Raw genomic sequence first — 27,698 nt, forward strand, 5'->3', positions numbered from 1 at the left:
GCCATCAGTTAGTTCATATAGTCTAGGTTAATTTTCTGTCAAAATTGCTTTCACATAATTCCCTGGCTCAAAAGCCTACAATGCTTTCCTATTTCCTATGACATTTAGGTATCATATATCTAAAGTCTTCTGCCTAGCTTTAAGGCTATAATCTGGCTCCATTCTTCCCATCCACCTTTATTATGTACTCTTTCCCAACGAGCAGTTCCCCTTCATTTAGGATAACTGTGAAATTCCTTTGCTCTTTCTTAGGGTAAAATTGAAAAAAGAAGCAAAAGAAAAACAGACACTGAAATCCTTAACAGCCAAAGTTTATTTACAATTAAAGTTAAGGAATATTTTTAACACATGCTGAGGAAACAGTAATACTCCAAACATTTAGATTACTATCTGATAAGGAACACAAGCTAATGCCAAGAAAGGCTTTGGCATACACAACTATTGGAACCAGGTTATCAGAATACTTACTATTAGAACATTATTATCAGAATACTTACATATCATCTACTTTTATGTAATAACAACTTCATGGACAGCTCATCTTCTAACTCCTCACTGGCTATTTGAGTAAATAGCATTCAAGGTTAGACATTAAGACTGGAGAGTAAAGAAGAAATACAGAAGCGATAAGCATCATATTTCAGAGCTTACATATATGAATACAACACTAAGATTAATTACGAAACAGTCTTTCAATTTTTTGTGTGAAACAATATTCGGCAATGTTTAGCGCATGAGAAGACACTGCTTTGGTCCATCCACTCTTTCCAGCTTTTCAAAGTGTTTCCTGGCATTGCGGATGTTGATCAGAGTAGCTGCGGAAGCTGAGGGTGGAGGTGGGAAGATACCCAACAGTATAAGTAAGGACAGCCAAAGGAGTGTCTGACTAGTAAAAACAAATAAACCAAAGAGAGCCAAATCCTTCGATGTATGTATGTCAGAGAGAACATATAGGAATAGGAGGTCCCAAGTCACTAAGGTTTAATTTTTCTGAATAAGCAGAAGATTTGTTAATATTCTAAACACAAAATTTCCAAAATAAATTTCCAAAATCTTTTGGTTTGGAGCTCATAGCGTAAAACTCATTATCTTATGTTATATTTTAATATTAACCTAAAGTAGGAAAAACCAGTGGATGAAAGATAATTTAAACTCTGGGAAGATCCTAGAAATATTGCAAGAACATTTATTTCAATGGTATAAAATCACCAAACATCTCCCTTCATGCCCATAATAAAAATATGAGAATATGGTACAAAAGAATATGCAATGACATATAAAATGTTTCAGCTTAGATTAACTAGTCCTTTAAAAATCTATACCATATGGAGAACGAATCATGGATTTGGGTTCTCTTTTCTTTAAAATTCCTGGATTTAGTGACTTGCTTTCTGAAGTACCCATGAAGAAAAACGTCATACCTTAGAGGCTAAATTATTTTAAAGCTTAAAAATATAAGTCTAGTAAATAAAAAACTATTTACAACTAGTACTAAAATAGATTTTTTATTGTGGTAAATATACACAACATAAAATTTACCACTTTAACCATTTTTAAGTGTACAGTTCAGTGGGATTAAGTACCTTCACACTGTCGTATAACCAACCTCGCCACAAAATAGTTTTTAAGTATCTAATAAAGTATTACCTCTAGGGCAACTGTTTAAAGAATATGTGGCTTGAACTTATGTCAGCTAAGTTTAAACTTACGAATGGATGGATCAGACATCACGACCATCACATAAGTGTTGGATGTAAAGATGTCAATGAAAGCAGCAAAGTTAGAGTTCCTGACTTCCATACTCTGGAAAGAGGCAGCCAGCTTGCTATAGGATAAAGGAAAAAATTGGTAAAAGATCATAAAATAACAACAATATAAGGAGTTCTTACTTTTACGTTAAACATTTTTATAGCGTTATACCTCAATTCACCACTTTGTCAAGACAGTTGATTATTAACCCTGTTTTGTTTTTCAAGGAAACTATGATTGAATTTAACATGCTTTGGAAAGTGACTGGGATAGAAAGTGGGTTAGGACTTGATATTGACTGTGAAATGAAAATGGGCCTAGACCTAGATCCATGTCAAAAATCATGTTACAAAAGACTTCGCCAATACTCAGGAAGCATTTTAAGTTGAAATTTCACTATCATTGAGATTAATACCTATATCTTTTCAGTGTTACATTTAAATTCAAGAAATGATCCCATTTCTTTGAAAACAAACAAGGTAACTATATTTGCTTGTCATTCTTCTTTAAAATGTTAGCAAAAACATTCCAGAAACTCTCAAAGTGAGCTAAAGTATAAAGGGAGCAATTTTATACCTATTGTCTGGGCATCAAAATTTTACTAAGAGGGCTGAACCCGTGGCTCACTCGGGAGAGTGCGGCGCTGGGAGCGCCGAGGCTGCAGATTCGGATCCTATATAGGGATGGCCGGTGCGCTCACTGGCTGAGTGCAGTGCGGGCGACACCAAGCCAAGGGTTCCAATCCCCTTACCGGTCACAAAAACAAAAAACAAACAAACAAAAAATTTTACTAAGAATTTCAATTATTAAATCTTTACTAAATTATGATGTTCATCCATTCCTTCTTCCTATATTCACAATGCTAAGATTCAAATTTTATTTACTCAAAGCTGACACAACATGATTAGACATTTCTAGACTCTATTTTGTACCATTTCTGAATCACTACCTCACCATTTTAATCACGGTATTTTATAGTAAATTTTGGTATTTAATAGGGAAAATTCTTCTTCCTTCTTTTTCAAAACTCTCTTGGATATTGTCTGTTTATTTCTTCTCAAATAGTATCACACACTTCAAAAGGGTACTCTTCTTAGATATTTTTCATAGTCTTCTGTACCAGTTGAGTTTATATTAAAGGACAATGACCTGCACTTCAGTCAATTACAGGCTTCCTTAAAGTTTAGCTTTCTTTTTGATTGGAGGAACTATTGTGAATATAGAAGTGCAGTCAACTGTAGTTATTTGAACATCTCAAAAACAACAATTTTTTCCCAAAGATATATAGACCATGTCTACAAGATCGCTTACCTGCAGCTTAGCTTGAACTGCTTAATAATGTTGCTGATTTTCTCAAATCTATGGGCATCACGCTGCTCTTTACACTGATAGTGAGAAATTACCTATGAAAAAGAACATTGTCCTTTGAATCCATATGAAATAAGTCATATCACCCTCTGTTACTCCTCAAAGCAGACATCTATCAATCTCTTGGTCACTCTGGTTTTCAGGGTAGACTTGGCACATGGCTTACTGTCTCTTCTCCTCTGTCCCATATTCTGTCAACATTCTTTGTGATTTCAATATCCACCTGGATGACCTATCCGGTGCGCCATTTGGTTATAATTTTATTAGATCATTTAAGTATAATCTATTTTGGTTCACTGCTGCTCTTTCTCACTTCCTGTAATCATTAAATGTTTATCTTAGTTCAATATTTCATAGGATGATTTTTGATTTAGACAAAAATACAAGTCAAAAAGGAAAATAAAAACTCCTAGCTGTTCTTGAGGTATGCTTAATGTACTTATTTTTAATGAAGACTCGCTCAGTTAGAGCACAGTGTTATAACACCAAGGTGAAGGGTTAGGATCCCTATACTAGCCAGCCACCAAAAACAAACACCAAACTAAAAAAAAAAAAAAAACAACTTTAGAGATTATATTTTAAAAGTTTAAATAGATGATTCTAATCTCTGAAGACTGTTCATGAATGAACCAATTTAGGATGGACACCTACACCAGCTGAAAATACTTTCCCTAACTTTCAGATTTTGAGAAAACCACGCAAGTATTACCTACAGGCTGAATACACAGATGCAAAGTTTCTAACCAAAACTGAGTCACTCAGCAGAAGAAAATTCACAAGTAAATTTCCTGAGACAATGTGAAAGTTTCAAAATAATTCCTATACCAATATCAGGTGGAACAGGTCCCCCTTGCTTGACTTTACCCGCCCCCCCCCCGAACATAGTCAATCACACCTAAACTTAGTCTTCAAGAGAAAGAAATGAGGAATAGGGAGCTCATATTAGGTTAACATGTATGACCACGTGTGGTGGATAGAACAGAGGAATACTGCTGAAGCAGGATTCTGTCATACCATGTACATCAAGACAGACAGAAGAGCTTATTTGTTGCTACTCATACTAGCAGGAAAAACAGGGCTCAGGTAGCACAATTCCAAGCAAGTGACCCCTGCCAGTGGGCTGAGGCAGAAAGACACCCTAGTTAGGACTCCTTGCCTCAGCTGTACCAGCTAGCAGGAAAGATGGCTCCCCAATACTGATGTAGTTACAAATAATGTTTCCACAATGGAAGTGGGATAAATCTCACTTTGGATTCTCTGCCCTCTGTTGCTGTCATAGCAAAAGAAACCAATGTTTAACAGTTTACCAACTACATGACAATGCTTCTGCTAGGGGCTTACTGTTACCTTGTCCTATTTTAATCTACACAGTATACTTATGATACATTATTATCCCCACTTTATAGAGGGGCAAAGATCAGAGAGATTAAGAAATGTGTCTAAAATCACCAAGCATTGGTAGAGCTCAGAAACAAATTATTTTCAGGGAGCTGCTCTTAGAGTTACATTTACTAAGCTAATTACCAATTACTTATGCAGTGCATTGTAACACCTCAGATTAGTTTCTATTACTACTATTTTAGAAATTTACTTATAAACATAATACTGGTTTTGCATCCTCCCCTCAGGATCATAGAAACAGTAACCTTTTAAAAAAAATTTATCAATATACAATGTAGTTGATTTTTGTGCCCCTTTACCAATTCCTCCTTTTTTTTTTTTTTTTTTTTTTTTGTCTTTTTGTGACCGGCCGCACCGTGCTCAGCCAGTGAGCGCACCGGCCATCCTTATATAGGATCCCCGCGGCGGGAGCGCTCCCAGCGCCACACTCTCCCGAGTGCGCCACGGGGTCGGCCCCCAATTCCTCCTTTTCTGCCCTCCCTTTCCTCCTTCCTACCCCACCATCAACACCATATCTGTTCATTTGTCTTAAGTTGAAGGAATTATTGTGATTGTTGTGTCTTCTTCCCCCCCCCCCAGTTTATTTGTTTGTATATTTATTTATTTTATTAACTCCCACAAATAAGTAAAAACGTGGTATTTCTCTTTCTGTGCCTGGGTTTATTTCACTTAACATAATTTTCTCTAAGTCTATCCATGTGACTGTGAATGATAGTTCATTTGTTTTTTATAGCAAAGTAGTATTCCATTGTGTAGATGTACCACATTTTCCTTGTCCACTCATCTGATGATGGACATTTAGGCTGGTTCCAACTCTTGGCTATTGTGAATAGTGCTGCAATAAACACTGGAGAACAGGTATCTCTTCAACATGATGATTTCCATTCCTCTGGGTATATTCCCAGCACTGGAATAGCTGGGTCATATGGTAGATCTACCTGTAATTGTTTGAGGAACCTCCATACCATTTTCCGTAAAGGCTGCACCATTTTGCAGTCCCACCAACAGTGTAGGAGGGTTCCTTTTTCTCTTCATCCTCACTAGCATTTTTCATTCTCAGTCTTTGGTTATTAGCCATCCTAACTGGAACAAGATAGTATCTCAAAGTAGTTTTGATTTTCATTTCCTGAATGCTGAGTGATGTTGAGCATTTTTCATGTGTCTATTGGCAACTCATATATCATCCTTTGAGAAATGCCTATGCAGCTCCTTTGCCCTTTTTAAAAATGGGTTACTTGTTTTTTTGCTGTTGTTTGTGTTCCTTGTATATTCTGGTTATTAACCTTTGTCATATGTATGTTTTGCAAATAATTACTCCCACTCTGTCAGTTGTCTTTTTGCTCTGTTAATTGTTTCTTTTGCTGTGCAGAAGCTTTTTAGTTTGATATAATCCCACTTGCTTATTTTTCCGTTGGTTGCCTGTGCTTTTCGGTCATATTCATAAAGTCTGTACCCAACCCTACTTCCTGGAGTTTTTCCTCTATATTTTCTTTAAGGAGTTTGATTGTTTGGGGATGTATATTTAATTCTTTAATCCATTTTGAGTTGACTTTGGTATATGGTGAAAAGTATGGGTCTACTTTCATTCTCCTACATAAGAACACCCAATTTTCCCAACACCATTTACTGAAGAGGCAGTCTCACCCCTAGTGTGTAGTCTTGGTGCCTTTGTTGAAGATCAGATGGCTGCAGGTGCATGGGTTGATATTTGAATTCTCTATTCTGTTCCACTGGTATCTAGGTCTGTCTTTATGCCGCTACCATGCTGTTTTTGTTCCTCTAGCTTTGTAGTATAAATTCAGGTAGTGTTATGCCTCCAACTTTATTTTTTTTGCTCAGGATTGCTTTGGCTATTCATGGTCTTTTGTTCTTCCCTATGAATGTTTGGATTGCTTTTTTCCAATTCTGAGGAAAATGTCATTGGAATTTTGATGGGGATTGCATTGAATCTGTAGATCATTTTGGGTAGTATGGACATTTTCACAATGCTAATTCTTCCAACCCAAGAGTATGGGATATCTTCCCATCTTCTTGTGTCTTCTTTAATTTTTCTCAACAGTGGTTTGTAGTTCTCATCGTAGAGATTTTTCATGCCCTTGGTTAAATTTAGTCCTAGGTATTTTATTTTTTTGGTGGCTATTGTAAATGGGCTAGCTTTCTTGATTCCTTTTTCTGATAATTCACTGTTGGAGTATAGAAATGCTACTGATTTTTGCATGTTGATTTTGTTTTCTGCAACTTTGCTGAAGTCATTTATTAACTCTAAAAGTTTTTTTGTAGAGTTTTTAGGCTGTTCTATATATAGGATCATAGCATCTGCAAAGAGGGACAGTATGACTTCATCTTTTCCAATCTGGATGCCCTTTATTTCCTTCTCTTCCCTGACTTCTCTGGCTAGTACTTCCAGCACTATGTTAAATAGGAGTGGTAAGAGTGGGCATCCTTGTCTTGTTCTGTTCTTAAGAGAAAAGCTTTCAACTTTTCCCCATTCAGGATGATATTGGCAGTGGGTTTGACATATATGGCATTAATTGTGTTGAAATACTTTCCTTCTAAACCAATTTATAGAGTCTATCATGAATGAATGTTGAATTCTGTCAAATGCTTTTTCAGCATCTATAGAGATGATCATATGGTTTTTGTCTTTGATTTTGTTGATGTGGTGTATCACATTTATTGATTTGCATATGTTGGACCAACTTTGCATCCCTGGGATGAATCCTCCTTCATCATGGTGTATAATTTTATGTATATGTTGCTGTATTCTATTAGCTAGTATTTTATTGAGGATTCTTGCATCTATATTCATCAAAGATATTGGCCTGTACTTTTTTTTTTTTTTTCTTGTATCTTTGTCTGCTTTTTGTATAAGGATGATGTTTGCCTCAGAATGAGTTTGGGAGAATGGACTCTATTTCAATTTTTTGGAAAAGTTTGTAGAGAATTGGGTTAATTCTTCTTTAAAGATTTGGTAGAATTCTGCAGTGAAGCCACCTATCCTGGATTTTCTTTGTTGGACGACTGCTTCAATCCTTTGATTGTTACTGTTCAGATTTTCTGTCTTGACTCCATCTTGGTAGTTTGTGTGTGTCCAGAAATTTATCCATTTCCTCCAGATTTTCAAATTTGTTGGTATATAGTTGTTTATAGTAGTCTCTAATGTTCCTTGTACTTCTGAGGTATTGGTTGTAATATTACCTTTTTCATTTCTAGTTTCTGTTGTGTATTCTCTCTTCTTTTTTTAGTTAGTCTTGCTAATTGCTTGTTGATTTTATTTATCTTCTCAAAAAACCAACCTTTTGTTTCATTGATCTTTTGTACTGTTTTTCGGGTTTTGTTTCATTTAGTTCTGCTCTGATTTTAATTATTTCTTTCCATCTACTAGCTTTGGGTTTGGATTGTTTTAGTTCTTTAAGGTAAAGTGTTAAGTTGTTTATTTCCCATCTTTCTATTCTTCTGAAGCATTTGATATGATAAATTTCCCCCTTAATACTGCTTTTGCAGTATCCCACAGGTTTTGGTATGATGTGTCATTATTTTCAATAAAGTTTTTGATTTCCTATTTAATTTCTTCTTGGACCCATATGTCATTAAGTAGAATGTTGTTTAATTTCCATAGTTTCCAGAGTTTCATTTGTTATTGATTTCTAGTTTTAATCCATTGTGGTCTGAAAAAATACATGGGATAATTCCAATTTTTTTGAATTTATTGAGGCTTGATTCATGACCTAACATATGGTCAACCCTGGAGAATGTTCCATGTGCTGATGAGAAGAATGAATATTGAGGCTGTTGGATGAAATGTTCTGTAAATTTCTGCCAAGTCCAATTGGTCTAGAGTGTTGTTTAGATCTTGTGTTTCTCAGTTGAGTTTTTGCCTAAATGATCTGTCCAATGTGAGAGTGCAGTGTTCAGGTCCCCTACTATTATGATATTAGTGTCTATCTCTTTCTTTAGGTCTAATAGTGCTTGCTTTATAAGTCTGGCTGCTCTGATGTTGGCTGCCTATGTATTTATGATTGTTATGTCTTCTTGTTGGACAGATCCTTTTATCATTATATAGAGGCCTTGTTCATCTTTTTTCATATTTTTTTTCTTTAAAGTCTATTTTATCTGATATAAGAATAGTTACTCCAGCTCTTTTTTCAGTTCTATATGCTTGGTATATCTTTTTTCATCCTTTCACTCTTAGTCTGTGTCTTTACAGGTGAGGAGTCTCTTGAAGGCAGCATATTGTTGGATCAATCTTTTTAATCCAGCCAGTCAGTCTGTGTCCTTTGAGTGGGGAATTCAAACCTTTTACATTAAGAGTTATTATTGAAAGGTGTTGATTTACTCCTGGCATTTTGATTTTTGTTTGGATGTTTTAAATACCTTTTGTTCCTTTCTTTATGATTTACTGTTTGCCAGTTTTTTGGGATGGTAGATAAAACTTTTTTTTCCTCTTTATTGTTAGCATTTTTATTTTACTGGTGGGTTTTGTTCTTTCTTGAGTATTCATGGTAGTGATTATTGTTTTTCATATACCAGATCCAGTACTCCCTTGAGAATTTCTTGTAAGGCTGGCTGTGTGGTAGCAAACTCCTACAGTTTTTGTTTGTCTGCAAAATATACTATTTGTCCTTCATTTTGAAAGGAGAGCCTTGCTGGATAAAGTATTCTTGGCTGGCAATTTTGTCTTCTAGTATTTTGAATACATCATCCCATTCTCTTCTGGCTTTTAAGGTTTCTGGTGAAAAATCTGATGTTAGTCTAATAGGAGCTCGCTTATAGGTGACTTGATGCTACTCTCCTGCAGCTTTTAAGATTCTCTCCTTGTCTTTGAGCTTTGCCAGTTTGATTATAACGTGTCTTGGAGAGGACCTTTTGGGGTTGAATATGGTTGGCGATCTTTGGGCCTCCTGAATCTGAAGACCTGTATCTCTCCCTATACCTGGGAATTTTTCTGCTATTATTTAAGCTTTAATATAGTTGTTAAGTTCAATTAATTTTTTTAATTTAATTTAATTTTGTTTTAAATATTTTGTTTTGTTTTTATTGGTTATGAATATTCATGGGGTACAAAGCAAATTGTCACCACTCATCTCTAAGATATGATGGCTAGATCCATACTGGCAGCATGTCCATTACCATAAATTGTGATACCCTGTGTCCCCTACCCAATTATTCCCTCAATAATCCCCAACCTCCCTCCCAATCCTCCTTTTCCCACTCCACTCCACTTTGTATCCCTAGGTATGTTCTCTCCCTCTGCAAGTCCAATGCACCACTGTGGCCTTTCTTTCCATTCTTCTTTATCTCTTAGCTCCTACTTATGAGAGAGTACATACAGTATTTATCCCTCTGTGCTTTGCTTACTTCACTCAAGCTCATCCATGTTGTTGCAAATGGGAAAATTTCATTCTTTTTTATGGCAGACTAGTATTCGATGGTGTATATATACCACAGTTTCCTTATCCAATCATCCATTGATGGACATTTAGGTTGGACTGTAAATTAGTTCCACCACTATGGAAAACAGTATGGAGGTTTCTCAAACAACTAAAGATAGATCCTCCATATGATCCAGCAATACCACTTCTGGGTATATACCCAAAGGAATGGAGATGATCGTGTTGAAGGTGTAGCTGCACTCCCATCTTCATTGCAGCTCTGTTCACAATAGCCAAGATATGGAAGCTACGTTCAATTTAGGAGAAAAACGAAAATACCAGTGTACCTCTTTCCCTTTCCAGTTCTCCATCTGAAAAGTCTTTTTCCTAATTTTATTTTTTCATTAATATTATTTTTTACATTCTATGAGGTTGTTGCAGAGCAGTTGGGAGGAAGAGGGAGAGGGGAAAGAGGAAGGAAATATGATGGAAGGAGGAAGGGCAGGATTGAGGACTGTGGCACCCCCCTCAATCCCACAGGGGAGACCAGGGTGCTTCCAGCGTTGGGTTGGTCATGGCTGGGCTGGGTACAGATGTCAGGGGTGTGTGGCAAAAGCCCTGGCCTCCCACCACCCCAGCTCGGGTACCCCAGGCCCTTCTTGCTGTGGCTCGGAGGTCGTCGCTGGGCTGGTTACTCGTGTTGGCAGGGGCATGAACGAGGCCCAAGGTCCCCTACTGCCTCAGCTTGGGAGAGCCCGGGGTGCTTCCTGCGGCAGCTCAGTGATTGTTCCTTGGTTGGTTGCTCATGTGGGGGGGTGTGACCGAGGTCCTCAGCCCCCCACCACCCCAGCTTGGGAGAGCCAGGGCAATTCCTGCAGTGGCTCAGTGATCGTCGGTGGGCTGGTTGCTCGTGTTGCGAGGGTGCGACTGAGGCCCTCGGCCCCCAACTGCCTCAGCTTGGGAGTGCCCAGGGTGCTTCCTGCAACAGCTTGGTGGTCATCGCTGGGGTGGTTGTGCTTGTCGGGGGGGTGTGGCCAAGGCCCGAGGCCCCACCCTTGGGACTGGTTGCAGGTGTTGGGGGGCATGGCTGAGGCCCGCAGACCTCTCCCCTTTCTGGTTTGGTAGTCCAAGGGACTTCCAGTCCTTCTAGATGTTATAGTTGTTCTTTGGTGAAATGAGAACTTTACTAGTGAATATCAAACTTTGTCTGTGGTTGTGGGTACTTTGTTTTATCTTTCAGTTCTGTGTTGGATTATTTGCTGTTCCCACCACTTAAACTCTGCGCTGGAACTAATTTGTTGTCCTTTGCTTACTTCTAAAATGGGGTAACTTCCTGTGAGGACCAGTACTTGAGCTCTGTGGTTGAGCTAAATTGCTGCTTTGCTGATGGTTCCCTAGGGAAGGCTTTTTGTGCAGCTCAGGTTTTAATGGTTGACTTTATAGGTACTTCTAGTGAAATCCGGTGCACCTGGGTTGTGTAGAAACACTGGTCTGGGCCTGAGTCTTTTCATCAAACTGCACCCCATGCAATTCTATATTCCTGACCAGTCTCCTCTGAGTGGTCCTACACTGATTGGGGGGGCAGATCAGCTGTCCTTTCTATGCCCCAGTGTTCACCTGGTGGGCCCGGCTCCCCCACCACCCGTGCTCCAAACACTTCCCATGGGACAGGCCATGCTCCAGTCCCTTTGCGATGACTCACCGGCTTCTGAGTGGCTCCCTTTTTTCAGTTGTTGTGGCTCCTTGCTCCCATTTTGGTCCATGGGAACCCTATTAATGGTATTGCTGGCCTGGGGGACACCAAAGCCCCCTTCTCCCCTGCTGCCTCCAAGCAACTTCATCTGAAAAGCACAGCTGTCTTTTGCCAGCTCCTGTTTTGTGCACTCAACAGCTCCAGCCTGGAAGCGGCCGGGATTTGAAATGGTCAGAGGGACTTTTTCTTTCTCTCATCATGGCTTCTCCCACCTTCATGCCCTCTGTAGGTCTCTCCTCCTCTTCCCCTGAGCTCTAACAGCCCCAACTTGGCTGTCATTACTTTTTTACAGTTGTAAATTGGCTGAGTTGTGGAAGACAGTGATGCTGGGGACCGCCTATTCTGCCCTCTTGACCAGAAGTCGTCTGCATCTGAACTCTTAGCTATGTCACTGAGTTGACCATTACATTTCTTCCATGTTACATTTTCAACTCAGTCTTTTGAAAAAATGAGTGGGCTGCCAGTTTTCTCAAAAGGAAAATATCCTACATGTCATAACATAAGTGAACAAGAAATAGAAATTCTTTAACACAATGAACAGTTATTAGCAGAAATAATCTAAACTCTCTAGTAAGGCATATCTGCAAAAATCAAAGTTTTACTAACTCCTAAAGAGCTACACACATCAAAGGACTTCTTTCAGGTTGCTTCTTGACAAGAAATAGAAATTCTTTAACACAATGAACAGTTATTAGCAGAAATAATCTAAACTCTCTAGTAAGGCATATCTGCAAAAATCAAAGTTTTACTAACTCCTAAAGAGCTACACACATCAAAGGACTTCTTTCAGGTTGCTTCTTGACAATACTACTTTATAAATAAGGCTGTTCATGCTGAAATAATGACAAGAGGGAAAAGGTTCTTTCTGAAAATGGTAACATGCTATTCTCTGTTGCTGTATAGAAGGTACACTGTGAAGTGCATCTTCAGAGCAAAAAGTTCTTACCAGAAAAGTAGCTCTCTCAAACAGAAGTACTTCATCAGCCTCGATAATTTCAGCAAAATTCCTTAGGTTCATTTCTAGCTGCTGAACATTGGGAATCAGCTGATAAACAATGCTGGACCAAGCCTAGCAGGACAGAAACACAGTGTAATATTACTAGCAGATAAAACTGCCAGTTCCAGATCAGATCTGTGAAATGAGTAAATACACTATAACATATAGTCAGCAAAATATGATTATTGAGTCCCAAACACTGGCATTAAATATAACACAAATGAAATGAGAAAATGAAGCTAATATTTGATTTTCATCCTTGAGTTGAATTTTCTTTAAGTTTAAACATTTTTGTAAAATGCTAGAGAAACTTCTTTCCATTGATAATTAAAAGTAAACAAATAATTTAACGCATCATGTTGCATTAGGAAAAAAATTGAAAAATATGATATACTGTGCTAAAAAGCTTCTAATCCAGCCATTCAACAAATATTTAAGTCCAACAGTGTAGACTGCTCTAAAGATTAGAACCTAATAATGCTATATTTAATATACACCCAAGAACCAATATCATGAAAATAGTAGAGCTACACAGATAAATGATCCTTCCCCTCAATAAAATAATACACCATTACAAGAGAAATTAGTGGCATTATCATTCCCAAAGGTTTGTTGTCAGCTGTATAAATTATTGATCCAACTGAATTAAAAATGGTCCACTGTGTGTCTGCCTAAAACTGAGTCATCCAGAGGAGCATGACTAATATAAGCAGTTGAAATAAATCACACTCTCTCTCTATTTTCTTAAGGCTCTTTTGTTTTTATTTCCATTATAATATTTCCTTTACTTTCATTCCAATTTGTCTGGTTAGGTGTACTTTGTTCTTCTCTTCCGTATTAGAGAGTAGGAACTTGGTCTTAGTCATTTGCATATCCAACAGCATCAAGCAGGTATGCAATGAGTACTTGTTGACTAAAACTTAATATTGTATAAAAATTTAAGAATATTGTATAAAAATTAACATTAATATAATATTGTATAAAAATATGCAACATTGATAAAAAGGATAGTAGTGCGATATCTGTGTTCCAATTAGTTTTATTACTTAGGTGTGGAGTTTCAGGTTCCAAGTTCCCAGGTTGGTGTTAATGTCACTGCTGAATTTATCTTGGAGAAGGCACTAAAGCTAACCACAGCAGAGACACTGTCACTCACAGCAGTGTTATGATTAGCCAATTGTCTTTGGTCCTTTTCTATGGGAATAAGGCTTTGAGAGAAATTTGGCCCATATTTTATCTAGAAAAGTATTTCCTGGACAGGTATTTCAAAATGACCTGTTATTAGAGTGAGGCTGGGTCAACATAATATTGGGGGAAAAAATGAATTAGTTTAAAAAAAATGGCTATTTTTAAAGTCAATGGTTTTTCTCCTCAGTAAGTCAGGTTTCTGTGCTTCTGGCTGTATATACCCGTCAGATGCAGTTGATACTGAGGCTCTAGCTAACAGTGACAGTGACAGTGAAGGATGCTTTCCCATCCAGAGTTAGACGTGGCAATGGATACCAGAAGCAGTCTGAAGGAAGGTCTGACCACAGGAAGACCCAAAAAGAGCCAATCCTTCAAATCACTAGGTCAGTAGGAGAAAGGGAGGAAGCAGGATAAGGAGCCTATGGGCCAATAAGGTAATTTCAGCTTCATTCATAAAACAACTATTGTTCTAAACTTTACAATTACTGCAAGCAGTGTAGTGTCTGTTCCAGCAATGGGAACAATCCTTCTGGTTGAAACAACACTGGTCTCCAACTTGGTGTGAAAGTTGAAGTTACCATAACCTAAGCATAACATATCTCATTCTAAGACTCCTTTCTCCAATTTCTCCCCTAAATATTTTTCTTCTATTTACATCCAATCTTAAGCAGACTAACTCATATCATGTAGAGGTACCTGAATACTAGACACAACTCCAATCAAAATGAATGATGGCCAGTAAGTGAAACCTCTGATATCACAAAGATCAGTATCAAATTAGTCATGACCAAACTGGCTAATTCAGGGTGATTTGGCAGCTATGTTGACTCAATCTAAGATCAAAACCAAAACCTCTTAATGTTAAGTTTGATATTCTTCGATTTATTGTAGATTATTTCTTTTTTTAGTACAATCCAATCTAGATGGCTATCAAATAGCTTAAACTCTTTTAGTTTTGTTAATATCCTTCTAGCTTTTTATCACACTCTTAAAATGAGCAAACTCAGGGAAACATACACACCTTATAGAGAGTTTCATCCCAGATAGATGTTCGGAAACAAGAACATTCCAGTGGGCGAGACAAACGCCTCAGATCTTCTTCTCGCTCTTTAAAAATCTGAATTAAGAAGTCCAACATACTTATCAGCATATAACAGTTCTCATCTTTCACTGCAAAATTTAAGATGCAATTATTTCAGCATATTTTAATCAGGAGCTTTTGCTCCTTCTTAAGAGGAATTTTGAGTATGTACATTATTTCACAAACTAAGATGGCAGACTTTATTTCAGGTCAGGTCTAAAAGTACAAATGGTTACTAGAATTCTTCAGGCCAATGCTGTTTGTGCTGCATACTTACTGAGAGCACTATGTTAGAAAATAAACTTTAACATACAGAGGAGTCTTGATAAAATATATTTAACATTCCAAATCACCAAATCTGGGTCATTTTAAGATAGCTATACCCATATCAAGAGGTAAATCAAAATATTTTAACCTTTGTATATATCTTTCTCTCTCACACACATATACATACATTCATATACATTATTTACATATGTATTGTATTTACTTGGCTATGTAGATATAACCCCCCCCCCCACACACAAATATATATCCATCTTGGATATGTTTCTATGTGCCTATGCCCACATACACATGGGAAAATATATATTTACACACATACATAATATATACAGATATTTTCCCATGAGTGGGCAGACTGGTGGTGCACGTGTGTGTACACACTGCAATTAATTTGGATCAACTTGTTAAGGCCAAGGTACACAGACATTTGATCTGGATGTTGCTGTGAAGGTAATTCTTAAATGAGGTTAGCATTTGAATAAACAGACTTTGAGTAAAGCAAATTACCCTCTATAATGTGAATGGGCCTCTCATCCTATCAGTTGAAGGCCTTAAGAGAAAAAGATTGACATTCCCAAGAAAGAACAAATTCTGCCTCAAGGCTGTCGTCTGACTTGAACTGCAACATCAACTCTTCCACGAGTGTCCAGTCTGTTGGCCTGCCCTGCAGATTTCAGACTTGCCAGCCTCCACAATTGGCTGAGCCAACTCCCTAAAGTAAATCAGTCTCTCTCTCTCTCTCCCTCCCTCCCTCTTTCCTTTTCTTCCTCTCTCCCTCTTTCCCCCTCCCTCTCTTTCTCTCTCTCTACATGCATATGTATGTGTATATATATAAAAATATATATGTACATTCACACATTCTTTTTTTTTTTTTTTTTTTTTTTGTCGTTTTCGTGACCGGCACTCAGCCAGTGAGTGCACCGGTCATTCCTATATAGGATCCGAACCCGCGGCGGGAGCATCGCCACACTCCCAGCGCAGCACTCTACCGAGTGCGCCACGGGCTCGGCCCTACATTCACACATTCTATTTGTTCTGTTACTCTGGAGAACCCTGACTAATACAGACTTTGGTACTGAGATTGGTTCTAGAGGAGAATATTAAGGATGAGTTTTCTGAATTGGTTCTCTAATCTGATTAGATATAAAGGTGCTAATGACTCTATTTTTAGTAGAAAAGAACAGTGATAGTCCACGGTATGACATGGCAACAGAGACACACAAAATAGCACCACTGGATACTCCTAATCAAATACTTACAAGAGGCAAGGTTCTGTGTGACCACATACATAACTTTGAACATTTTTATCAAAATGATGAATATAATAAGATTGGCTGGCTAATTCTAACTGTGCTGTACAAAGTGGGGAAAGAAAAGGATGAGCTCAGAAATCTGAATTCCCAGTTCAAGCACCATATAAATGACCTGAAAGCTTCTATGTCTGTCCTGAAAGAAACCCTTATATCCTATAGCTGCAGAGCTGAGATTGCTGAAAACCAAACTCAAATCTCACCCTGTGAGTAGATGAATTACAATGCAAATTGAATTCCCATCCTGAAAAGGGTGTCTGCTATTAAAGTGAGGGCACTGACTGGGAAGGAATAGGATTCTGAAAATTGGAATGGGGTCATATGAGAAGATCCTGATGAAGCTGGATATATTGAACCCTAAATTCTAATGAGTCTTCTTTGCCAGAGGAATCAGCCACTCTGTCCCTGAGTAAACTGTGACGGCCTCTCCTGAGGTCGCTGCTTTGCAAGACACTACTGATTCACCTCTACCACGCTGCTTTGCTTCCAGACCTGTAAGTAGACTCAAGTCCTAGCAGGCTCCTAAAGGTGAGGTATAAAGTGTGAACCATGAGGAAGTGTGCTATTCTCCAGAAGAACTGCATAATTTTTCCAATTTACGTAGATAAAAATTGGGGGAATATAAGTGGGAATGGATATTAAGGGTGTGGGATAATGGTAGAAGGAATATAAAGTTGGATCAGGCTAAATTTATTGATAAGGGTCCACTAAGCAGAGATTCTGTATTTAATGTTGCAGCTCAGGGGGTAAGAAAGGACTCTTAACAGTTTATTTGGTTGGTTGGCTAAAACATGGACCAAAAGGTGGCTTACACTAAATAAAGTTGAAATGCCAGACCTGACTTGGTAGACTATAGAGGAAGGAATCCAAAGGCCTAGGGAAATTGGTATGTTCAAGTGGATTTGTCATTTAAGACCTACTCACCAACCCTAAGAAGTCCCAGACGACATACCTTTCACCACAACTAAGAAATAAATTTGTGAGAGGGGCCCCAGCTTCCTTCCCTAGCTCTGTGTTCACTCTTTTCTGTAGGCTGGAAGTTGCAGTGGGAACTGCTGCCACTGAATTAAGAAACCTAAATGCAATGGGGGTAATCAAACCCTGAAGTGGTAGGAGCCAAGTGGAAACACTTAATAACCAAGAGCAAAGTGGGCATAGTTACCATAATGGACAGCAGAGTCAAAGCAGCAATCAGAAAAATCTGACTTACACGGACCTATTGCACTGGCTAGTTGATCACGGTGTTTTTAAAACTGAAATATATGGTAAGTCTACTAAATTCTTTCTTGATCTGTATAAGTTGAAGAGTTGTGGGTCAAGTGATCAAAAATCTAACTTGAATTGTAAAAACAGAGAGTCATGGCCTCTCAGTCAATATCTAGACTTACACCAGTTTACAGACCCCTGGATGAAAGGGAGGCTGGGTCCCCTTGAAAAGGACCCTGCTGCACTGCCAAAAATTTATAATCTTAAACTTCCTCCCAGCCTCTCCCAAGGGACCTATAGCCTTTTACCAGGGTAACTGTGCATAGGGGAAAAGGAAATAGTCAGACTTTTGGGGGACGAATGGGCAATGGCTCTGAACTGACACTAATTCCAAGAGACCCAAAATGTTACTGTGGTCCACCAGTCAGAGTAGAGGTGATCAACAAAGTTTTAGCTCAGGTCTGTCTCACAGTAGGTCCAGAAGGTCCCCCAAATCATCCTATGGTTATTTCCCCAGTTCCAGAATGCATAATTGCGATAGACATACTCAGCAACTGGCAGAATCCCCACATTGGCTCCCTGACTAGTGGAGTAAGGGCTAAAAGTCAAGTGAAAGCCATTAGAACTGTCTCTACCTAGGAAAATAGTAAACCAAAAGCAGTATCGCATTTCTGGAAGGACTGCGGAGATTAGTGCCACCATCAAAGACTTGAAAGATGCAGGGCTGGCAATTCCCACCACATCCCCAATCAATTCGCCTATTCAGCTTGTGTAGAAGACAGACGGCTCTTGGACAGTGGATTATCATAAGTTTAACCAGGTGGCGACTACAACTGCAGCCTCTGTGCAAGGAGCAGTTTCATTACTTGACCAAATTAACACATCCCCTGGTATCCGTATGCAGCTATTTTTCTGACAAATGCTTTTTTCTCCACCCTTGTCCATAAGGCCCACCAGAAGCAGTTTGCTTCCAGCAGGCAATGCCAGTAATACACTTTCACTGTCCTACCTCAGGGGTATATCAATTCTCTATCCTTATGTCATAATTTAGTTCACAGGGATCTTGATTGCCTCCCCTTCCATAAGACATTACACTGGTCCATGACACTGATGACATTATGCTTACTGGACCTAGTGAGCAAGCAGCAGCAACTACTCTACACTTACTAGTAAGACATTTGCATGTCAGAGAGTGGGAAATAAATCTCCCAAAAATTTAGGGGCCTTCTACCTCAGCAAAATTTCTAGGGATACAGTGGTGTGGGGAGATACCCTTTCTAAAATGAAGGGTAAGTTGTTATATCTGGCCCCTTCTACAACCAAGAGAAGGTCAGTATGTCTAGGGGGGCCTCTTTGAATTTTTGCAGGCAACATATTCCTCATCTGGCCTGTGTTATTCCAGCCCATTTACCAAGTGACCCCAAAAGCTGCTAGTTTTGAGTGGGGCCCAGAAGAGAGGAAGTCTCTATAACAGGTCCAATCCGCTGTGCAAGCTGCTCTGCCTCTTGGGTCATATAATCCAGTAGACCTAATGGTGATTAAAGTGTCAGTGGCAGATAGAGATGTTGTTTGGAGTCTTTGGCAGGCCCTCATAGGTGCATCGCAGTGCATATCTTTAGGATATTGAAGCAAAGCCCTGCCATTCTCCATAGATAACTACACTCCTTTTGAAAAAAAGCTCGTGGCTTGTTACTGGGCCTTAGTACAGACTAAACACTTAAACATGGGCTACCAAGTTACCATGCGACCTGAGCTGCTTAACTTGAACTGGGTGTTATCTGACCTACCAAGCCATTAAGCCAGGCATGCACTCCATCACCAAATTAAAGTGGTATATATAAGATCAGGCTCAAGCAGGCCTTAAAGAGACAAGTAAGTTACATGAAGAAGTGACCCAAATGCCAGTTTTCCCCATTCCTGCTACACTGCCTTCTCTCTCCTAGACTACACCTATAGCTTCATGGGGAGATTTTAATAATCAAGTGGATAAGATGACCATTCAGCCTCTTTCCTCAGCACACCCTGTCAATACCCAGTGGGTACATGAACAAAGTGACCATGGTGGCAGGGATGGAGGCTATACATGGATTCAGCAACATGGACTTCCACTCACCAAGGCTGTCCTGGCCATGGTCACTGCTGAGTGCCCAATCTGCCAGCAGCAAAGACCAACACTGAGTCCTGAGTATGGCGCCGTTCCCTAGGGTGATCAGCAAGCTACCTGGTAGCAAGTTGATTACACTGAACCACTTCCATCATGGAAGGGGCAGCGTTTTGTTCTTTTTGGATTAGACGCTTACTCTAAACAAAGATTTGCCTGCCCTGCATATAATGGTTCTGTCAAAACTACCATCTATGGACTTACAGAATCCTTTGTACATCATCGTGCTATTCCACACAGTATTGCTTCTGATTAAGGAACTCACTTCATAGCAAATTAAGTGAAGAAACGGACCCAAGCTCAGGAATTCACTTGTCTTACCATGTTCCCTACCATCCCGAAGCAGCTGGCTTGACAGAATGGTGAAATATCCTTTTAAAGGCTCAGTGACAGTGCCAGTTCAGTGGCAATACCTTGCAGGGCTGGGGCAAGGTTCTCTAAGAGGCTCTATATCCTTTGAATAAGCATCCAACATAGGGTACTTTTTCTTCCATAGTGAGGATTCATGGGTCCATGAATCAAGGGGTGGAAATGGGAGTGGCACCACTCACCATTACCCTTAGCGATCTACTAGCAAAGTTATTGTTCCTTGTTTCTGTGACCTTATGCTCTGCTGGCCTAGAGGTCTCAGTTCTAAAGGCAGAAATGCATCCACCAGGAGACAACAATGATTCCACTGAACTGGAAGTTAAGACTGCCACTAGGTCACTTTGGGCTCTTCATGCCTTTGAATCAGCAGGCAAAGAAGGGAGTTACCGTGCTGGCTAGGGTGACTGATACTGATTATCAAGGGGATATTGGACTAGTGCTTCTCAATGGAGGTAAGGAAGAGTATGTTTGGAATACAGATCTCTTAGGGCATCTTGTAGGAATACCATGTGCGGTGAATGGAAAACTACAACAACCCAATTCAGGCAGGTCTACTAATGGCTCTGACCATTAGATCTACTCATCGTCTTTGCATTATACCACCAAGTAAAAAACTACAACTAGCTGTGGTACTTGCTCTGGACAAAGAGAATCTGGAACTGAAGAAAGTAATTATGAATATCAGCTACAATCATGTTACCAGTTATACAAACAATAACTGTAATTGTCATGAGTAATTTTTCCTTATTTTGTCATGAATATGCATATATGTGTATGTATTAAGCAAATGCCTTTTTCTTCCCTCTCTTATTCCTTTATCATAAACATAAGATTTATAGACTTTATATCAGAATATTTAAGTATTGTAAACTTTATACTGTAACATTTAAGGTATAGGATAGCAAGGAGAAGAGTAAACATTACCTGAGGACTTTGCATCCTCTTCTGCAGAAAGAGTTAGCACATTTTTGGTTGTAATTAAGTGGAAGTATGACCTTGCTATTGTCTTCATTTGGAGATTAAGTATCGTTTCAGGAGATGTGCATGAATGCCAAGATGACAAGGGGTGGACTATAACGGTTAGTTTTACGTGTTAACTTGGCCAGGCCACAGTACCCAGACATCTGGTCAAACAGCAGTCTAGATGTCACTGTGAAGGTATTTTCCAGATGAGATTAACATTTAAATCATAGGCTTTGGGTAAAGCAAATTACTGTTCATAATGTGGGTGAGCTTCATCTAATCAGCCCCAGGAAGAAGGAATTCTCCCTCCAGACTGCCTTCTGCCTTGAGCTGCGACATCAACTCTTTTTGGGGTCTCCAGACTGTCTGCCTGCCCTCCAGACTTCAGACTTGCCAGCCTCCACAATCAGCTCAGCCTATTCCTTAAAATAAATACCCACGTCCCCTCTCTGTGTTCTTTGTCTTTCTATACACATACACACAAACATACTGTCTCTCCTTACCACAGCTATTACCAAAAATTCCTTTAGTTCAATAAAGAATATCTTTAGACTCTTATACTTAATCCAAAGAGGAATTATATTCTTCTACATCACCAACCTATTCTAAAACTGTTTTCCTTAGCTCTACCCTTGGGAATAGGGGAGAATCTTCTATTTCAACTTAGACCATAAAATCTAATCCTCTTATTTTATATTGAGCAAACTGAAGCTAGACTGTGTTTGTGACTTGCCAGTCCTGGAGTCTCCAAGCTAGGTAGGAGTTTACCCATTCTATTGTGCCTTTTTTGTAATGGGCTCTTGGTCCTGCTCTGGGCTACTTCAGTTTGTAGATAGCTATCTATATTTATTTTTTTGTGGAGGGGATGAAGGTTGGTATCTCCTACTCTACCATCTTGGTGACATCACCCCATACTGTGTCTTCTCTGGTTTAAACTTGTGTGTACTAATTCCCATGGCAGAAAAGAAAAGAAATATACCATGTCAGTACAATTATGAAGGACCTGGCATAGTGCCTAACATAGTGTGGTTGGCACTTGAACTGGTATATATCAGTTTCCTAAATCAATCTAGTGACAGCAGCAAGCTTTCTTCATCTCACTCCTGATGGGTCTTCTAGCCTTGACAGTATCTCCCTGCTCTGAAGGATAGTAAAACAGGGGAATCAAACCTATTTAAAAAATAAATAAAGGCTCCTTAGTGATGTCACATGGTCAGATTCCTTACCTAATTATAAAGATTATTTGCTATATGAATATTGTCTTTTCTGTACCATGGAAAATGTGTTTAAGAGTATTTTTTAAACAAATGACAGAACTTTATTCTGAAAGTTTATGCTAAGATTTTTTTTCCTAAAAAATGAATGGTAAAAATTTACCCATACCTCTACAAAAGAAGTTTGCAAAGCATATTAATCATTTGGTGCAGCATCTTTTCTGTTTCTTACCAGGTCCCGTTGATCCTCCTGTACCAGATCCATTTTGTGTACCAAGCAAAAGATTTTGGCATCTGGAGAGTTCTGCAGAATGGCCTCCAAGCATGACTGGTAATAGTGCATGTCCTTTTCCAGTTCGCGGCTCTCCACATCAAAGACATAAATCAGAACCTCCACATTTCGAAATATGTTGTCCCGTTGGCTAGTGAAATAATTTTCCATGAAGGTGTCTTGTCTGGTAGGGAAAAAAAAATCTAGATAGTAAGCAAGTCCTCAGTTCAATCACTCCTGCTTATAATCTATTTTCATTGGCTTGATCAATGATAAAGATAATCTTAAGCCTTAGATTTAAAGGGCAAATAAAGGTCTTACCTCTTAAGCCCCAACTTGCACCACCTTCTGCTCCTCTCCTAAACACACTGACCTTCACTTAGTTTATCAAGTGGGCCATGATTTATCTACCATGGAGCCTTTACACATGCTGTTCATTCTGTCTCAGATGCTATCCACCTGCTTCTTCATCTAACTCCTGCTTATCTCTTCAGGTTTTAGTTCAATCCATAGTTCCTCACAGAAATGACCCCTGACCTCCCTGACTTTAACCAATCCGCTCACCATAGGCTGTTATACCAATACATTCCTCTTATTTCCAACACTTACTACAAATGTGATATTACAGTTATCTGTGTGAGTTTTTATTTGATGGTATTCACTTCTCTAGAGAGCAAGTTCCATGAAGGCATGGACCGTCTGCTACTGTTCCATATCGTTTCCCAGGTTCTAACGAAGTATTAGGTGCTCAATGAACACTTGCTGAATGAATAACTCAATAGTCAAAAACTCTAAACTATATGAAAATGACTCCAATGATAACTTTTTAGCAGAATGTTGCTCTTTGCTCATTAGGCTGTGTGATACTTTCCAAGAAGTTCTCAATTACCAGCTGGCCAGCAGAAAACAGCAGCATTGCATAGTGGGGAAAAGAAATCATGAATCTAGGTTCTAGTCCTATAATTTGCTATTAATTAGCTATGTGACCTTAGGAGAATCATAATCTCCCTGGACCTCAGCTGCCTTATATATAAAAATGAAAATCATATCTTAGTGCATGAAAGCAAGGGACTTGAACTAATCTCTTGACATAGATTAGAGAATTGGAAGCAATGATAATGAGAAAGGTTTTGTGTGGAGAGAGATGCTAGGGTGGTAAATGATCCATCTACTAGCTGGAATGGAGTCATTTTCTTATAGAATAGTTGGCTATTAAGTTATTCTTTCAACAAATATTCATTAAGCACCTACTCTATGGCTGCCTCTGTGCTAGGAGCTGAGAAACACTGAGCTAACAATATCTATTTGTTTTGTGAGGCATTTTGTTATATATTTTTGCATATATTATCTGACTTAATCATCAAAACAACCCTGTGAGTTGGTACCATTATTATCCTTATTGTACAGATGAAGAAACTGTGACTCAGAGAGTTTAAATGATCTACCCAAGATAATACAGCTAAAAGAGCTGAGATACAAAACCTCTTCTAACTCCAGAGCCTATGCTCCTAACCACTGTGCACTATACACTGCTGCTTCAGCACAGAGATGAAAGTGGCCATAGGTAGGGAGCAACATCATCAGCACACAAGCACAGTGAGTGTGCATTTGTGATGGGTTATTTGGTAAATGCCTTGGTAATGAGAAGAAGAACCGTATCTTACTCTTCCAGCAGTGGGTAACTCAGCTACAGAATATGCACTCAAAGTCTGATCTACAGTGCCGAGACCGCCTGGAGATAATTACTGAAACAACAAAGAATAAGTGATATAACATGACAGGTAAGAGGTTGGCACTGGTGTCAGGCCACCTGAGACAAAGCTAATTTATTCCCCTGCACATGAGGGGATAATCTATCCCATACTACAGATACCAAGATGGAGTTTGTGTCAGTGCTACTTAAACTTGTTACATTCAGCAGACATTTCGCAATTACGTAAAAGTCAGAGATCTTTATTTAATCAAGCACCAATTTTAAGTAATTTCTATCCAATGTATCTATTACAAATGATAGTTACTCTAGGTGTATCCTCTAAGCTAATTATAGTACAAGCCGTGATTACTGCCACCAGCTTCACAAAGCCTAAGCAGATGGTACTTACCCACCACAATCCCACAGGTTCAATACCAGGTTTCCCAGAAATCGAACATGAGAATGTTCTACATCAACTGGAAGACAAATATGACAGATCTAGTAATTGTAGCACGCAAGGTGAGATTCAAAATAAGCAAAGCACTAACCCATGGAATTTAGAAGGACCAAAGTGGAGTGAAATGCTCAAAGCCACAACAAGGTGATTTTCAGCTTAGTAGTGTGGTTTAGTGGCAAGCTGGGCACCTAAACTACCCTGAGCTATAGAACTGGCTCTCAGGTAAGTCATTTTACTTTTTAGTAGTTTAGTACTTAGAGCAGAAACAATCTCCAATTACAATACTAATGTTAAAATTTCAACACATAAGACAGAGACACAGACCATTTAATAGATCTTCCCTGTCCCACTTGCCCTCATCAACTACTCCCCACACACACAAAAAAAATAAAAAATAAAAACCAAGCACAAAACACAAAACAAACAGACATAACCAAACTAACTCCTGCTATTGATTTCCTTTTCAGTTAATGACCCTACCTTTTTCCCATTTTTGACTCTTATGCACATTCAATTCATTGCTAGTTCTTTGTAATCATTCTCAATTCCAATCCTCATTTTACAACCCACCACTAACATTAAGGAAGGCCCTTATCATCTCACACCTACACTACAACTGACTTCCCACCAAAAAGCCTTACCCACTTTACTTCATGCTATGGGCTACTCCCAGACTCATTTTCTTAATACTACTTTGAACATGTCACTCCCCATTCAAACCACTTTCAATGGCTCCTTCAAGCCTAGAGGGGGGCATTCAAGGTCCTTTACGATTTGGCTTCCAATCTACCTATTCATTCCCCAATGATTCATATTAATAAAGCCTTTCACTCCAATCCAATTTGGTTTATTCACAGTCCTCCCAAACCCCACTACCTCCCCAACCCCCAATATACCTTATATCAGAGGTCGCAAACTTGCTAATAGGGCCCAGGCCAGTAAACATATACAAGCAAAGTTGGTCACACATGGAGGGTAAACACCCACCCAACGCAATGGTAGAGTGGGTGGCACTTACTCAGCTCTTGCTCATTTGCCATGCAGAAACATTGGCTCGGGGTGATCGAATCTTTAAATTTTTCAATAACAATGGGAAATCTAGATTTTTATGGAAACTTTTACATGTTAATAACTAATTGTAATTTTTCTAAAACATTGCATGGGGCCAACAAAACACATCTACAGGCCTTATCCAGCATACAGGCTGCCTGTTTGCGACCTCTGCCTTATACTACCACCCACTACCCCCATACTTCACCTACTCTGACCATCTGCCTGGAAATCCCTCCCCATCGTTTCTTCAAAGTTACATTCATCTTTTAAGACCCAGACTAAATCCCACTTCCTCTAAAAGCCCTACCTAGTTACCCCCACTTACCGTCATCTCTCCCTCTGAATTCATTAAAACATTTATTAAGCATCTACTCTCTGCCAGGCACTAAAATTCCCATGGAGGAATAATGAAAAGTTTTATGCTGAAAATTTCGCAAAGTCTAGCAATTATCAGCAATTATCATCTATACAATTTACGTGATAATCAATCACACAGTGGTATTTCTTCTATGACTATCTCAAAGCTGTTGCTTAAATTGACCACTATCTAACTTTTGTTCAATTTTACCTTCTTACAAACAATATCATAAGCAGAAAAGCATTATTTAAAAAGCATGGGCTTTGGAGTCAAACAGATCTTAGTTCAAATACCAGCTCTACCTCTCTATGTGACCTTGAACAAGTCACTTACTCTTTAAATATTAGTTACTTCTTCTATTAAAAAAAGAGGAGCATAGCACTGACCTCACAGGATTATTGTGAGGATTCAATGAGTTATCATACATAAAGTGCCTGGCACATAGTAGGTGCTAAAACTACTTCCCTTCTCCCCTTTATTTCCCCCTCCTCGGAAAAGGAATCATATCTTACATGTCTTTGTATTTCCAACAGAGTCTACGAGAGAGTAGGTGCTCAAACTGCTATTAATTTGAAGACTATGTATACGGTCTAGTACTAAAAAAAAATGGAAAGAAGTGCTACTGAGAAAGGGAAAGACAATAACAAAAGAAGCGACAGGATTCAGTGACTGTTCGGATATGGGACACATGGGATTGAAATCTGGTTTCTACTTCCATATCAGAAATTGTTCTCATCATGTGATCAATGACCCCATTACCAAATCCAGTGGACTTTTTAGTCCTTGTCTTACTTTCTGCAGCATGACACTGTTGACTACTCTCTTCTCAAAAAATTCTCTTCTCTTGGTCTCTAATATCATACCTACCACCTCTCTGGCAGATCCTCCCTCACAGGCTCCTATTCTTCTTTCTGTCCCTTAAATGTTGGAGTTCCTCAGGACTCCATCCTTGGCCACCTTCTTGTCTATGTATTCTTCCCCAAGACAAGCTACTCTATTCACATTATTTTATTTATCATTCGGATACTAATAACTCATAAATAGGTATTTCTAGTACAGCTCTCACTTCTACCTTTCTGACTTATATATTGTACATCTCCACCGGAATAAAACACAAGTATCCCGAACTCAATGAATCCAAATGTAACTCATCATCTGCTCTTTCTTCCCATAAAATCTATTCCTCATTTCAGTCTTCTCAATCTCAGTGAATTTAACCAGTTGCCTAAGCCAAAACCTAAGTTTCATCCTTCAGTCAACTCATTCCCTCACCATTATTCTCAAATCTACCAGAAAGTCCTGTTGACTCTACCTCTTAAATATATCCCATATCCATGTGCTTCTCACCATATCGACTACCACCACCCTAACCCAAATCAAGTCCCTGTCATCTCTTACCAGGTCTACTAATTTCTTAATTGGTCAGCCTGATTATACCCTTGCCTCCAA

General features: G+C 38.9%; 1 protein-coding gene across 2 annotated transcripts in view; it reads right to left on the reverse strand.

Moving 5' to 3' along the window:
• Positions 1-354: 354 nt before the first annotated feature.
• The window catches only part of RRAGB (Ras related GTP binding B), a 35,327-nt gene continuing 7,983 nt past the window's right edge, over positions 355-27,698 (reverse strand). Inside the window, exons 4-11 of one of the 2 annotated variants that reach the window (XM_063083646.1) lie at positions 26,762-26,845; positions 24,791-24,857; positions 22,650-22,872; positions 14,850-14,945; positions 12,590-12,712; positions 3,061-3,152; positions 1,710-1,825; positions 355-824 (exon numbers count right to left, since the gene is read on the reverse strand). In XM_063083646.1, the coding sequence (XP_062939716.1) occupies positions 727-824; positions 1,710-1,825; positions 3,061-3,152; positions 12,590-12,712; positions 14,850-14,945; positions 22,650-22,872; positions 24,791-24,857; positions 26,762-26,845 (899 nt within the window). In that variant the 3' untranslated portion in view covers positions 355-726. The remainder of the gene's footprint in view (positions 825-1,709; positions 1,826-3,060; positions 3,153-12,589; positions 12,713-14,849; positions 14,946-22,649; positions 22,873-24,790; positions 24,858-26,761; positions 26,846-27,698) is intronic. The other variant, XM_063083647.1, reaches the window with a different exon arrangement.

This window comes from Cynocephalus volans, chromosome X (genome assembly GCF_027409185.1).
Source record: "Cynocephalus volans isolate mCynVol1 chromosome X, mCynVol1.pri, whole genome shotgun sequence".
NCBI classification, from domain to species: Eukaryota; Metazoa; Chordata; class Mammalia; order Dermoptera; family Cynocephalidae; genus Cynocephalus; species Cynocephalus volans.